This window comes from Hyperolius riggenbachi, chromosome 2 (assembly GCF_040937935.1).
Source record: "Hyperolius riggenbachi isolate aHypRig1 chromosome 2, aHypRig1.pri, whole genome shotgun sequence".
Classification (NCBI taxonomy): domain Eukaryota; kingdom Metazoa; phylum Chordata; class Amphibia; order Anura; family Hyperoliidae; genus Hyperolius; species Hyperolius riggenbachi.
In genome coordinates this window covers 467,096,042-467,108,437 of record NC_090647.1, presented here as the reverse complement: position 1 = coordinate 467,108,437, position 12,396 = coordinate 467,096,042, and the positions used below count along the sequence as shown (strand labels likewise).

Here is a 12,396-nt window from a genome sequence, read left to right as displayed (position 1 = left end):
CTGATTAGCCTGAAGGGGGCTGGAGGAAGCCCCAGGTATGTATAAAACTTTACTTTTCATCCGTCTCAGTTACCCTTTAATTTGTAGTCACCAAACCAAATTTTAATAACATATCAAATTATTTGATTTCATCAGCAAATGGAGTGCATACATTTGCATAAATCAGCATCAATGCAGAATTATTTCCATCTCATTGACCATCTCTATTAGTGACACAGCTACACATCAGGCTTTATTCTTACAGCATAGATGTTATTTAGTATATATAAGAGATTCCTGTGTACACATCATATATACAGTCACAATCAGATATGTATATCTGACCTTAAAAATACGGGGACTGCTTTATTGAAGCAGCACAAGCAACTAATTTTGATTGGTTTATTTCATTTTTGTGGACTAAGCACAGCTATTACTGTATATATACATTATTTTTAATGACTATTATCTGAGAAATAGAACATTTTATCATATTTTCTATTTTAATTACAGTTACAAATTCATTAGGAGTCGGAGTCGGAGTCGGTGCATTTTTTCCCGACTCCGACTCCAGGCACCCAAAATTGCCCGACTCCACGACTCCGACTCCACGACTCCGACTCCACAGCCCTGGGGTCAGGGATATAAAATGAAGGTGGAGGTAGTGGGTGGTTACACCTGATGAAGGGCGGAGCCCGAGACATGTAGTGTAACGACATGCAATAAACTGAAATAAAATGTGGTATTATGCCTAACAATTCAAAGAGAGGAACTGAAGGGATTTCTTGTTTTTGGAATTATCACTTGACAAACTAATAAATAGAACCCGAGGCGGTTTGTGAGGGGGGCAGATGGGACACAGAGGCATGTTCTCTGCCTCATGATATGCCTCTGTGTCGTCGTCCCCGCTCTCTGCCCCCACATCACCGCGCTCTCTCGCCGCGGAGAGTGGCAGTTTTGGCGGCTACCTGATCCGCACAGCCCCCTGGATCAGGTAGCCTAGTTTTTTTTTTTTATTTTATGAGCCCACCTCGGGCTCTCTTCAAAGAGACTCTGAAGTGAGAATAAATCTCGCTTCAGAGCTCACAGTTAGCAGGGGCATGTGTGCCCCTGCTAAAACGCTGCTATCCCGCGGCTAAACGGGGGTCCCTTCACCCCCAATCCCCCCCCCCCCCCCCTGCAAAATCAACGACCAACTTGGTCGTAAATTTTGCTCTTCCTGGAGGCAGGGCTAACGGCTGCAGCCCTGCCTCTCAGCGCGTCTATTAGACGCGCATCGCCGCCTCTCCCGCGCCCCTCTCAGTGAAGGAAGACTGAGAGGGACGGGGGAGAGGCGGAGGTACGCGTCTGATAGATGTGCGGGAGGCAGGGCTGCGGCGGTTAGCCCTGTCCCAATGCGGCAGCGCTCCCCCGCTGCACGGAGGGGATTTGGGGGATCAGGGACCCCCGTTAAGCCGCGGGATAGCGGCGTTTTAGCAGGTGCACACATGCCCCTGCTATCTATGAGGTCTGAAGCGAGATTTATTCTCGCTTCAGACTCTTTAAGCATGATCAAAGAGTCTTAAGAAAGAGAGGCACCACCAAGCGTGTGAGTGTATATATATTCATCAAGCACAGAAAAGGAAAACATTCCATAGGCATCAGATGTTCGGCATGTGTACCTTGGGTCTTGCAGGAATCAGCACTCCTTTATTCCTGTTCTGCCCAACCCCAGTCCTGGGCAAACCTTTGAGACGACCTGCTTGAATAAGTTCCTGCAGAGCAGCCCGGAGCTCGGCTCTACTCTGTGGTGAAGAAAGCTCCTGCACGGCACCAGGTTCAGAGTAAGCTGCAGTATTAGGAGACTCCGATGGCTCATCTGCATCAAGAAAACACAATAAATCAAAACTGCTGTACTGAGAGATGCATAATGGATGCGGCCAACTGAAAAACTGTCAAAGTGGCCCTATTACATCAATTTACAGGTTCATTTACTCAGTCACTTAGCATTTCTGGGGTTTTACCCCGTACGTTCCTGACAATTTTGACCCTTTAGCTGTGTTGCTATTGAAACAGCAATAACTTTTTCATTTCTTATCACATCGAAGTGATATACGGTATATATTTTCTCAGGACAATATAGGCTTTCTATAGGTAATATTTTTTCCAAGAATTGTTTTATTTTATAGTAATTTTTGATGGGAAAAAATTAAATTAAATGCAGAAAATACACTTTTTTCAGTTTCCCCCCCTAATTTCCACATAAGTCCCACAGTTATAAAACCCCTAAAATTATATTCTTTGGCCCTTCCCAATTAAAGCAGGAAGATTAGCCATACTATGCCAGGGGAAAAAAAATACATATATAAGTAGATAAATACTTGATCTACTTACATAACACATGTATTGTACTGTCCACGTTTTGATTTCAGTGAATTTTATATAGTAAAATAAGAGAGCACCACACAAATCATGTCTAGCCTGCAGGTCTACATCTGTAGAACTGCTATCAAGCACTTCTTAATCTGCGCCAGTTTAGGGATGAATTTGCCCTTTTCTTAACTGTAGTGCAGCTCTAGAAATTCATGCTAAATTGCCACTATTACCTAGGGTTTAAGAAGGTTCTTATCATGCAGAATTGTTCTCCCTGCTAGTTAGAACAAATTAAGAAGAAAAAACTGTCAGTAATGCGTTGATGAATCTCCCCCATGTCTTGCTTACAGTTTGAGGCTAAATACTAATGTAATTTCTTTCCTTAACTTTTTTTTTCTTGCTTGTAAACACAAGTGAGCAGATAATGTTTCAGCTAGGCAGCGAGATAAAGGGAAGAGAAGGAATATATTATAGATAACAAAAACCCCAGCATGCAACTGAATGGCAATGGCTATAAAAGGGCCAGTGTTCCTAAGGTGTGTGATAACTCCAAACCATAATAGCAGAAAAAGTTTTGAAAGTTTTCAATGCAGGATTAGCATCCTTATCATTTAATACACTCAGATCAGTCGCTGTTGAAATTAAATTTTTACGGTGACAATCCCGCTTTAAACTAATACCATATATGCCTTTTTTCACTACTAGCTGAGAATGCAGAGGATCATTATCCTGAGCCTGCACATCTGAAGGATCCAGAGGTTTCCCTCTCCCAAGGTAAGTACCCCCCCCCCCCCCCCCAGGGGAACGTTTCACTTCAGGGTCACTTTAATGAAGGTTTACTCTTAATCAAGAGTGTGCACATGCACAACCACACACGCACGCTGTGGCTGAAGTAGTCTTTCAATCGTGTACATACACTCTACGCACAGGAACACAGCAGAGGACTTTCTTAGACATAGAAACTACATCCTGGAAAGGCAACAGGTTAATCAACAAATCATTGAGTCTTGAACATATTGTTTGGAAAGAAACGGTAAGAAAATAAAATATTCCCTTACCGATCACAAGACGCCTGTTGACACGTTTCGGATTTTCTTCCTGTGGCTCCTTCTGCTTGTAGACAGGTGGGGGATGATGGTCCTCTCTAGCAGGTGACTCAGCATCACTAAGGTTCTTTCTGGCATGTGGTGACCTACTTCCTCCAGGGTTTGGGGACACCTTCCTTGATTGAGAAGGTATTTTATCTTCAAGAAGTAAATCTAAGTCCTATAAAGACAAATCAATGCAAGTGATTTCATTAAAAAGGAGAAGTAACTTCAAATAGAGCAAAATAATATTTATTAGCCACGTCTAGTATGTGGATTTATCGACTACACCACTCTCCAGTAATGTGGAAACTAGCTCCACCCAGCAAAAGCATTTGCAACATACTGTAGCCAAACTCCATGCCAAACGGAGCGCTGTCCCCACCACTCGAAATTTAAGATTGGTTATATGGTAGGTGAGTGTTCAGCTATATCTTAGCCTAGTGTCCCTATCCTGCACCATGATTCAGGTCCAATGCTCCCCATAGCTGCAAAGTTATATTGTGGTCTATTGGTAGCCAAGATGTGATATGTGCCCCGTGCACCAAAAATGGCTGCTTTGTAAGACTATGACCATAGGACTATCCACTATATAAACAACGCAGAAGATGACATCACTATCTATGTAGGCCTTAGGCCCATTAGAATAACAGGCACTACAAGCACAGCAGATGGCCTCCTGGGAGGCCTTCCCCACTGTCCCTACTCCTCTGCACACTGACCGATCCCACCACCAGGCTCTGTCACAAGCAGTTCCCATCCTTTTGAGAGGCCTTCCCAGTTGCCCCCGTATCCTCTGCACATCAAGCACTCCCTACAGCCAGTGGCTGTCACAGACAGCTACTGACCTCTTGAGAGGCTTTTCTTGTCCCAGTCGCTGTCATGGACAGCCACCGACCTCTTCGGAGGTTTTCCCCGTCTGCCCCACATCCTCTGCACACCGAGCACTTCTGCCATTAGTCACTGTGGCGGTCCGCCATAGTGTGCATGTGAAGCCAGTGGATCCACCACAGCCACCATTCTGCAATCTTTGGTACCTCAGCTTGCTGGAGAATTGAAAGGATGATATTGGAGGCAGCAGGGTCACTCCCAGTCTCCAGCTTTGCAGTACACAGGGAAAGCTGGCGGATGAGATGTCCAAGCTCTTTGTAGAGAGAAGGAATCTGCTGCTTGCCACGCTCACTCAGCTGAGTGATCACCATCTGTAAAGCACGAATGGCTCCTCTGTGAACTGCCGCCAACCTAGACATGGTACGAGACTGGTAGAAACACAATATACATTATTTACTATAGTAGTCTTTTATGCATTAAAAAACAGAACTGATGAACACTGACACCACAACCAACTGCAGCCAGTGCCGTTACCTTCTTTGTGTGCTTTATTTTCTGTGGTCTCAACTTGTCTAAATCGTCCTGGATCTCCTTCACCTGTTTCATATCAAGAAAAACAATATAATAAGCTTTAAACAAGTAAATAACAGCAACAAATATTTACTGCAGATGAAACCAGAAATCCCTAAGGGCCTTTTCCCATTGTCATAGTGATGCTAATGCGGCTACCTCGCCGAATCGCATCACTTACATTGCCATTTGCGTCACTTCCGCATCGGGAGACACAGAAGTGTATGGAGGGGACGGCGGGCGGAAGCAGCTGTGTGAGAATCTGAAGCATGCTGCAAATTCTCAATCGTTCCGCACGCAATGAAAACTGTTCCAATGCTGTGCATTGGTTTCAAGATACCCGTGGTGCGAACTGCATGTAATGGAAATGGGCCCTAAATCTGTTTTCATGTTATCAAAAACCAAATATACTTTCTGATAGCAAATAGTAACATATAGGGAGCCTGACATAGAAGATTTATTTGTAAATGGCATGATTTATTCCACCATGAAGCTAAACATTACAAAAACACTCTTCCCATTAAAATGGTTCTGCTTTCTTGAGACTAGAATATAAATCAAACTCCAGCCAAAACATGGTGAAGGCTTCTGCTAAGATGTAACTTTCATCAGAGTTCCCGCTAGGAAACTTCACCCTCATTTTCTTCAGCACTGATGAGCGCTTTCAAGTTGTTTCTGAAACAACAACTACATTTATAATTCCACACATGGGGACAACTATTGTGGGGACAGCTCTGAGGAGATTTCCTCTGTTATTCAAGATATGACAGGATATGAGGGGGAAGCTCCTCAAGTGGGACACAGATAGCAGTAACAGCCTTAAGGTTCTAAACTTCCTCCCATGCACGGAAGGCAAAAAAATGTATGCAGTACAATTGAGATTTGGTCCTCTAACACCGAGCATTTTCAACACAGGGCACACATACCCCAGGGCGCGTTTGAACTTGTCATAAGGTGGCCATAGACATATAGCTTTGACCATCAGATCCCTCTCAGATCAAATCTCACAGGCATCTGATCTGTGCCACAAACTAGGAACATATCTTTAAAAGATTTCAGTATGAAATCCTGCCACCGCTCTTGACCCATTGCCGATTGATATCTTATGTCTGGAACTATAACCGTTTTGTCCAAAAATTTATCAAATAATCGGGTTGCTGCATGAATCACTGCATGAATTTCGAGCAGATTTATCAGAGTGAGTGAACCGGCTAGATATCGATGGGAAAAATTGGTAAATGTATGGCCGTCTATAGTCATCTTATTGCTACAAAAGACAACTGAAGTGAGAGGTATATGGAAGCTTCCATATTTATTTCCTTTTTAAGCAATACTAGTTCCCTGGCAATCCTGCTGATCTATTTGGTTGCAGTAGTGTCTGAATAACCTCAGAAACAAGCAAGCAGCTAATTTTGGCAGATCTAACAATTTAGAAACACCTTATTTGCTGCATACTTGTTCAGGGTCTATGGCTGAAAGTATTAGAGGCAGAGGATCAGCAGGATAACCAGGCAACTGGTATTGCTTAAAAGGAAATAAATATGGCAGCCTCCATATCCCTCTCACTTTATTTGTCCTTTAAGATTTGAGATGAAAAAAAAAAAGATAATTTATTTACAAATTAACCTGAACAAGTATTTATAGTTAATTAAAAGCTTCAAGTGAAGTTAGATAAGCCTTTATACGCAATTATAAAGTATTCCTAAGCAATATGTATGCGTCAATGAGTACTTGAGACCATTTTCCTCACAACAGGGCATACTTGGCCAACAGTCATTAATAAAGGGGCACATGCTGTAGTAATGTGGAGAAACACTGCGTCTAACAGAAGGAAGACTGAACATGCTCACAGCTCAAAGGTAAAAATAGCCACAATCCAGCTCTCATTTTTCTGGCACAGGAAAATGACTGAATGAATTTATGAAACGAGTTGCTTGGACTGTTTTGTGTTTTGTGTCACAGACACTGACGAATGAGGCCCTCTAATCTCACCTGCTGCCGCAAGACATACAACATCCTGGCAGACCGCGTTGCTCGCTCCTGCTGGCGTATTCGGCCTCGTGCCTCTTCTAGAGGATCAAGAGCCTCTCCATACCGATCTGTAAAAAGAGAGATTAGTTTTAGAAGTGCTGTTGTTATTATATAGGTCTCATAAATTCTCAATGCCTGGCTGAAACAATGAGTTAGCGAGGGATTTCTGCAACAGAACAGCGCAAACAGGACGGTTCTGCACCTATAGAAATGCAATCTGAGTCAGTGTTCAATGGGTCTGACATTTATGGAGTGACTGGAGATTGGCTGCTATGTGTTAATTTTGTTTGAACAAATTTGAAGGCAGTAATATTTAAGGTGGCCACATACAATTAAAAGATCCAATTTTACACCAATTTGCTAAATTCGATCATCTGTCTCGAAAAATCGAAAGGTTTTGTTTGTTTTCGTAGCTCACAAATTCTGATCAATCAGAATGCTCGAATCGAATCAAAATAAAAAAAAAAAATGGTATGGGGTGTGGTCACTTTTAAAGAGACTCCGTAACAAAAATTGCATCCTGTTTTTTATCATCCTACAAGTTCCAAAAGCTATTCTAATGTGTTCTGGCTTACTGCAACACTTTGTACTATCACAGTCTCTGTAATAAATCAACTTATCTCTCTCTTGTCAGACTTGTCAGCCTGTGTCTGGAAGGCTGCCAAGTTCTTCAGTGTTGTGGTTCTGCTATAAACTCCCCCTTCCAGGCCCCTCTATGCACACTGCCTGTGTATTATTTAGATTAGGACAGCTTCTCTCTTATCTTTTACAAGCTGGATAAATCATCCTCTGAGCTGGCTGGGCTTTCACATAGTGAAGAATTACAGACAAGGGCAAATCTGTTTGCAGGAAGAAAAGAGCAGCCTGAAACTTCAGTGCATGAAAGATGCAGGGGGAAAGAAACACACAAATGATCTCTTGAGATTCAAAAGGAAAGCTGTATACAGCCTGATTGTGTATGGATGCATTTTCTATGTGTGGACATACTGTACATCAACCTAATTCCTGTTTTGGTGGCCATTTTGTTTGTTTATAAACAAACTTTTTAAAACTGTTTTTAACCACTTTTAATGCGGCGGGGAGCGGCGAAATTGTGACAGAGGGCAATAGGAGATGTCCCCTAACGCACTGGTATGTTTACTTTTGTGTGATTTTAACAATACAGATTCTCTTTAAGGCTTCATTCACAAAACAATGCAAACCGGGCTTTTTTTTTATTATTTTGTCGGTTTTGTCAGATTGGAGCCAACAAAAAATGGAGATGTCAGCGGATTCTCTATTTAATAAAGAATCCGTTCTACAACTGTCCTTTACCAGCAGTAATTGGGACACGATCAGAGCAATAACATCCTGGAGCAGATGCTTCCTCCATAGACTATATTCTTTGGAAACCATCTGCTCCACAACGTACATCTGATGCACTTTTCACATGTTGTTTGAATGGAGCCTTAATCTGTGTCAGGTCTGGCATAGTGCCCTTTAAAGGACGCTTGCAGTGAGAGGTACCGGTATGTGGAGGCCACTACATTCATTTCCTTTAAACAATACCAGTTGCCTGGCTGTCCTGCAGAGGGAACCATGCTAAGCCAATGGTTCCTGACATGCTGCCCCCACAGCATATGACTCCACCTCCATATCCAGTGCATCACCTGACCTGCTGAGTGGGGATGAGGGCATACTAACCAACTCAACACAGACACATTCCAGACACTTGTTTGCTAGTGCAGCCACAGTAGTACTGGTCGCATTTCTTACTATATATGCAAGTTCAAATATACAACACAGAGGTGTGCAAAACAGGAGGGGGTCACAGGCGGTGCTGTAAGCCACATCCTCCAAAAAAGAAGGGCCAGCATAAACAGTCCCCCAAAAATGCTCTCACCACCTGGGGAGACCATCCACTACTGCTCCCACCACTAGGGAGGTCACCCACAAAACCTACCCCCACAAGCAAACAAAACACAGACTAGGTAAGAGCTCACTTCCAAGCAGTACTTGACTCTTATATAGTCTGCAAGAGCTGGTTAGCAAATTAAAGGCACAGTATGTATATTCAAACTACAGTACCAAATTATGCAAGAGCTGAACTGACCACACCATCTCCGCTAACCTCAACTTCACATAATATGTGGAACTTTAAAGGGAACCAGAGACGTTGGGGGAAGGCTTGTGTCACGGACGGTTGCGGGGCCGCAGGCGCGTCCTGGAACCGCCCGTGAAGAAAAAGCGATCGCACTCGATTCCCTGCATCGATTGCGCTTCAAATCGATACAATCTGGGTTGAGTGTGTAGGGGCAGCTGAAGTCCTTTTCTTAGCAGAGAGAGAGCACCATCCTAAAGGCTGGATGGCTCTTTTGTTATGCTAATGAGCCTGAGCCTAATCTGCCCCGGAGAGTCCCTGGCTTCAAGCTGTGCTGATGGCCCATCCATCAGGTATAAGGTGACAAGCACCATGGCAGAAGCAATCTAGTTGGGGGAAAGCCAGACCCGCTGGCTCCCTCCCAGCAGGGGAGGTGACACCTAGCTGGCTGCCCCAAACTTCAAAGAGCCTTTGCCTGGGAATAACCTGAGTCTCATAGCATATCCATAACTTCCCAGATCTGTCATATTTCTGGGGTTCCTGAGATGGCAGCTTCGCCAAACGTGGGGGAAGTGTAGCATGAGCCCCGGTGCTGGTTCTGAGGAAGTTTCAGAACATTCTGAGGTAAGGACTGCCAGTTAGGCAGTTTGAAAGTGCCCTGATGATACCACAGGGGTCCCACCCCTCATGTCTGGTATCAGGGCGCTGGGTAAATCGAGACAGACCTCAAAATGTTAATAAATCTGCCCTGACCTGTACGGTTCTGTGAGATAGAGCCCATATACGGGTAGATATGATTTCTAGTCCCCAGGACAAGGGGAGGGCTCATCTCATCTTCTAAGGGGGTGTGTGGCTCCCCGCCCTCACTCCCTCCTACTGAATCAGGGGCATAAGAATGGCAGAGGAGCCAAACTCAGTGTCCTCCACCCTGAAAACATTTTGAACTCATCGGTGCCAGCTTGAGGATATGCTGGCATCCACCTGGTCTGAACTCTGAACTTTGATTGAAACCCAGAACTCTGTTTTTCCCACAAAAAGGACATCTTTCCAGGAACTAAGTATTTTTCTCCCTTCTTTTATTTTTTTTTATACTGGCTATTACTGTTTTAATAATTGTTGATTTTAATAATTGTCTGTATATATTATTTATATTGCGTGAATAAACGACTTTCTCCAAGTCATTCACTGTACGCTACCCTGCTTATCAGCACACACAGAACTGATCCCGGGTCTCTGAAGATACGCTACTGTTTGTTTGTTGTTGGCTAGACAGAATATCGTGTGTTTAATCGTTTTATTCGCAGGACTAGTCAGTTAGTGGGCTCCACGGTCCCATGGTAACCGCGGTGGTGGCAGTTTACTCTGAACCAGTGAGTGAAGTTGCAATCACCCGTGTCTCACAGGCTCCCTTCTGAGTTGTCTGCGGCTAATTCTTAACGGTTCCTGCGCATTGACTGCGACCAGAGTTCGCACGATCCGTGCGCTGGCACCGTTTAGAAGGCTAAGTGCGGTCAGCCACTAGGGCTCCTGTGACAGTGTTAGGCAGCGGTTGGGACCTGTGTTGTGCTGAAAGTATCTAAGATAGCGCTAGCGCTATCAAGAAACGAACTAATTCGTTGGTGTAGCTGGAAGGCAATATATTTTTTATATATACAGAGAGACTGTGTAGCCAGTACCCCTCCCCAAAAGTTTTATTTTATTTGGCATGGAAATGTCCGGGAACTACAAGAAAATGTGCCTGGCGGACCTGCAAAATCTTTGCCAAGAGAGAGGCATTGATGTCGGCCGCAAGACACAACGGGACCTGGTAACGGAATTGTTTCAATGGGATACCCAGCAACTGCGGGAGCCGGGGGTGTCCGCTGAAGTGGATACCAGCCCATCTGACCCAAGTCAAGGGGAACCAGAAACTGAAGATTCTGCGCATACGGAGGTTGAGCATCCTGCGGGCCCTGCTGCAACAGTTACGCAGGAGAATGTCAGTGTGGACCCCAAGCCCAGATTTTCTAAGTACTCGCCTGGAACCGGCCAGTACTGGACTGTCCGTTTGTACTGATCCGCTAATGCAGCAGGCATTACAAAAGCTGATGGACACTGACCTGGACAAGTACCTGCAGTACATGCGTGAGGAGCGCCAATCTGCAGAAGCGCGGACAGAGCGCCAAATGCGGGAGGAACGGGAGCGGCAAGCCGCTGCTGCTGCAGCCGCAGAACGCCACGCAGAGATGGATGCCGCTGAGCGAGAACGGGAGCGCCAATCTGCAGAGGCGCGGGAGAGACGACAGCATGAGCTCAACATGGCAAAGGTTCAACAGGCCAGCCGGAGTTCGCCGCCCAGCCTCCCTGCTGAAGGAGTTGCAGCACCCGTAAGTGCAAAATTTAAATTTGCTAATATTGAGAAAGACACAGACATTGACTTGTTTTTGCGGTCTTTTGAAAAAGCATGCCGTCAGTATCGTCTGTCCCAAGACCAGTGGGCCAGACATCTGACACCTTTGCTGCGCTACAAAGCGCTTGATGCCTTCGCAGAATTGCCTGCGGAGAAGGATAATGATTATGCTGCTATAAAAGACGCTATCATTACTAAGTACCAGCTGACGCCAGAAGCCTATCGGAAGAAATTCAGGGCCTGGCAGAAAAAGTCTTCTGATTCGTACCGAGATGTGGTCAGCAGCTTGCTCACCACACTCCGCCAGTGGACTCTGGGCCTCACCAAAGGGTCTTATGGCGTCCTGGAGGACTTGATAGTCCTCGAACAATTTCTGAACATTTGCCCTGCTGATGTACGACAGTTTGTGTTAGAACGCAGGCCGGCTTCAGCCACTGTCGCTGCAGACCTTGCTGAGACTTTTGCAACTACCCGGGTGTCTGATACACGCAGAACTGTCCCATCCAGCTGGAGAGGAGGTCAGCCCAATACTCTGGCAGACTCTCCTGCCCCTGTGAGCCGTCCGCCACAGAGGCCACCCAGCGCAGCTGCTGCACCCAGGCCTGCAGCGCCTGGAGAGGTCACCTGTCACTACTGCCGCCAGCCCGGACACATGAAATTCGACTGCCCGGAGCGGAGACAGACACCACCAGCACCTGGATCATCTGCATCACCTGCACCTCACCCACAGCAGAGGCAACCCGCCAGCGAACCACAGCCTGGATCATCAGATTTTGTCCTGTTTGCCCGCGGAAAGGAAATCCGCGACCGAACCGACCAGCAGCAACTTGTTAGAGTGAACGGCAAAGTTGTCACTGGATTTCGAGACACCGGAGCTGACATCACGTTAGTTCACTCACACCTTGTGCCAAAGGAGAGCATCAGCTCCAGCCGATCCCTTGCCCTTACTGGAGTAGAGGGCACCCTTTTTCACATAGCCCACGCGACAGTGAAGCTGGATTGGGGATTAGGGATCCACGAAAGGGTTGTTGGGGTTATGAAGGATCTCCCAGTCCCTGTGTTGCTGGGGACTGATTTGG

The 12,396-nt window shown here is 45.5% G+C and overlaps 1 protein-coding gene across 7 annotated transcripts in view; it reads right to left on the bottom strand.

Moving 5' to 3' along the window:
- KIAA0753 (KIAA0753 ortholog) overlaps positions 1 to 12,396 on the bottom strand; it is a 290,703-nt gene that overhangs the window by 43,758 nt on the left and 234,549 nt on the right. For 6 of the 7 annotated variants that reach the window (XM_068270192.1, XM_068270189.1, XM_068270191.1 and 3 more), the window contains exons 4-8: positions 6,810 to 6,916; positions 4,782 to 4,844; positions 4,454 to 4,675; positions 3,390 to 3,597; positions 1,641 to 1,837 (exon numbers count right to left, since the gene is read on the bottom strand). In XM_068270192.1, coding sequence (XP_068126293.1) covers positions 1,641 to 1,837; positions 3,390 to 3,597; positions 4,454 to 4,675; positions 4,782 to 4,844; positions 6,810 to 6,916 — 797 coding nt within the window. The remainder of the gene's footprint in view (positions 1 to 1,640; positions 1,838 to 3,389; positions 3,598 to 4,453; positions 4,676 to 4,781; positions 4,845 to 6,809; positions 6,917 to 12,396) is intronic. The other variant, XM_068270193.1, reaches the window with a different exon arrangement.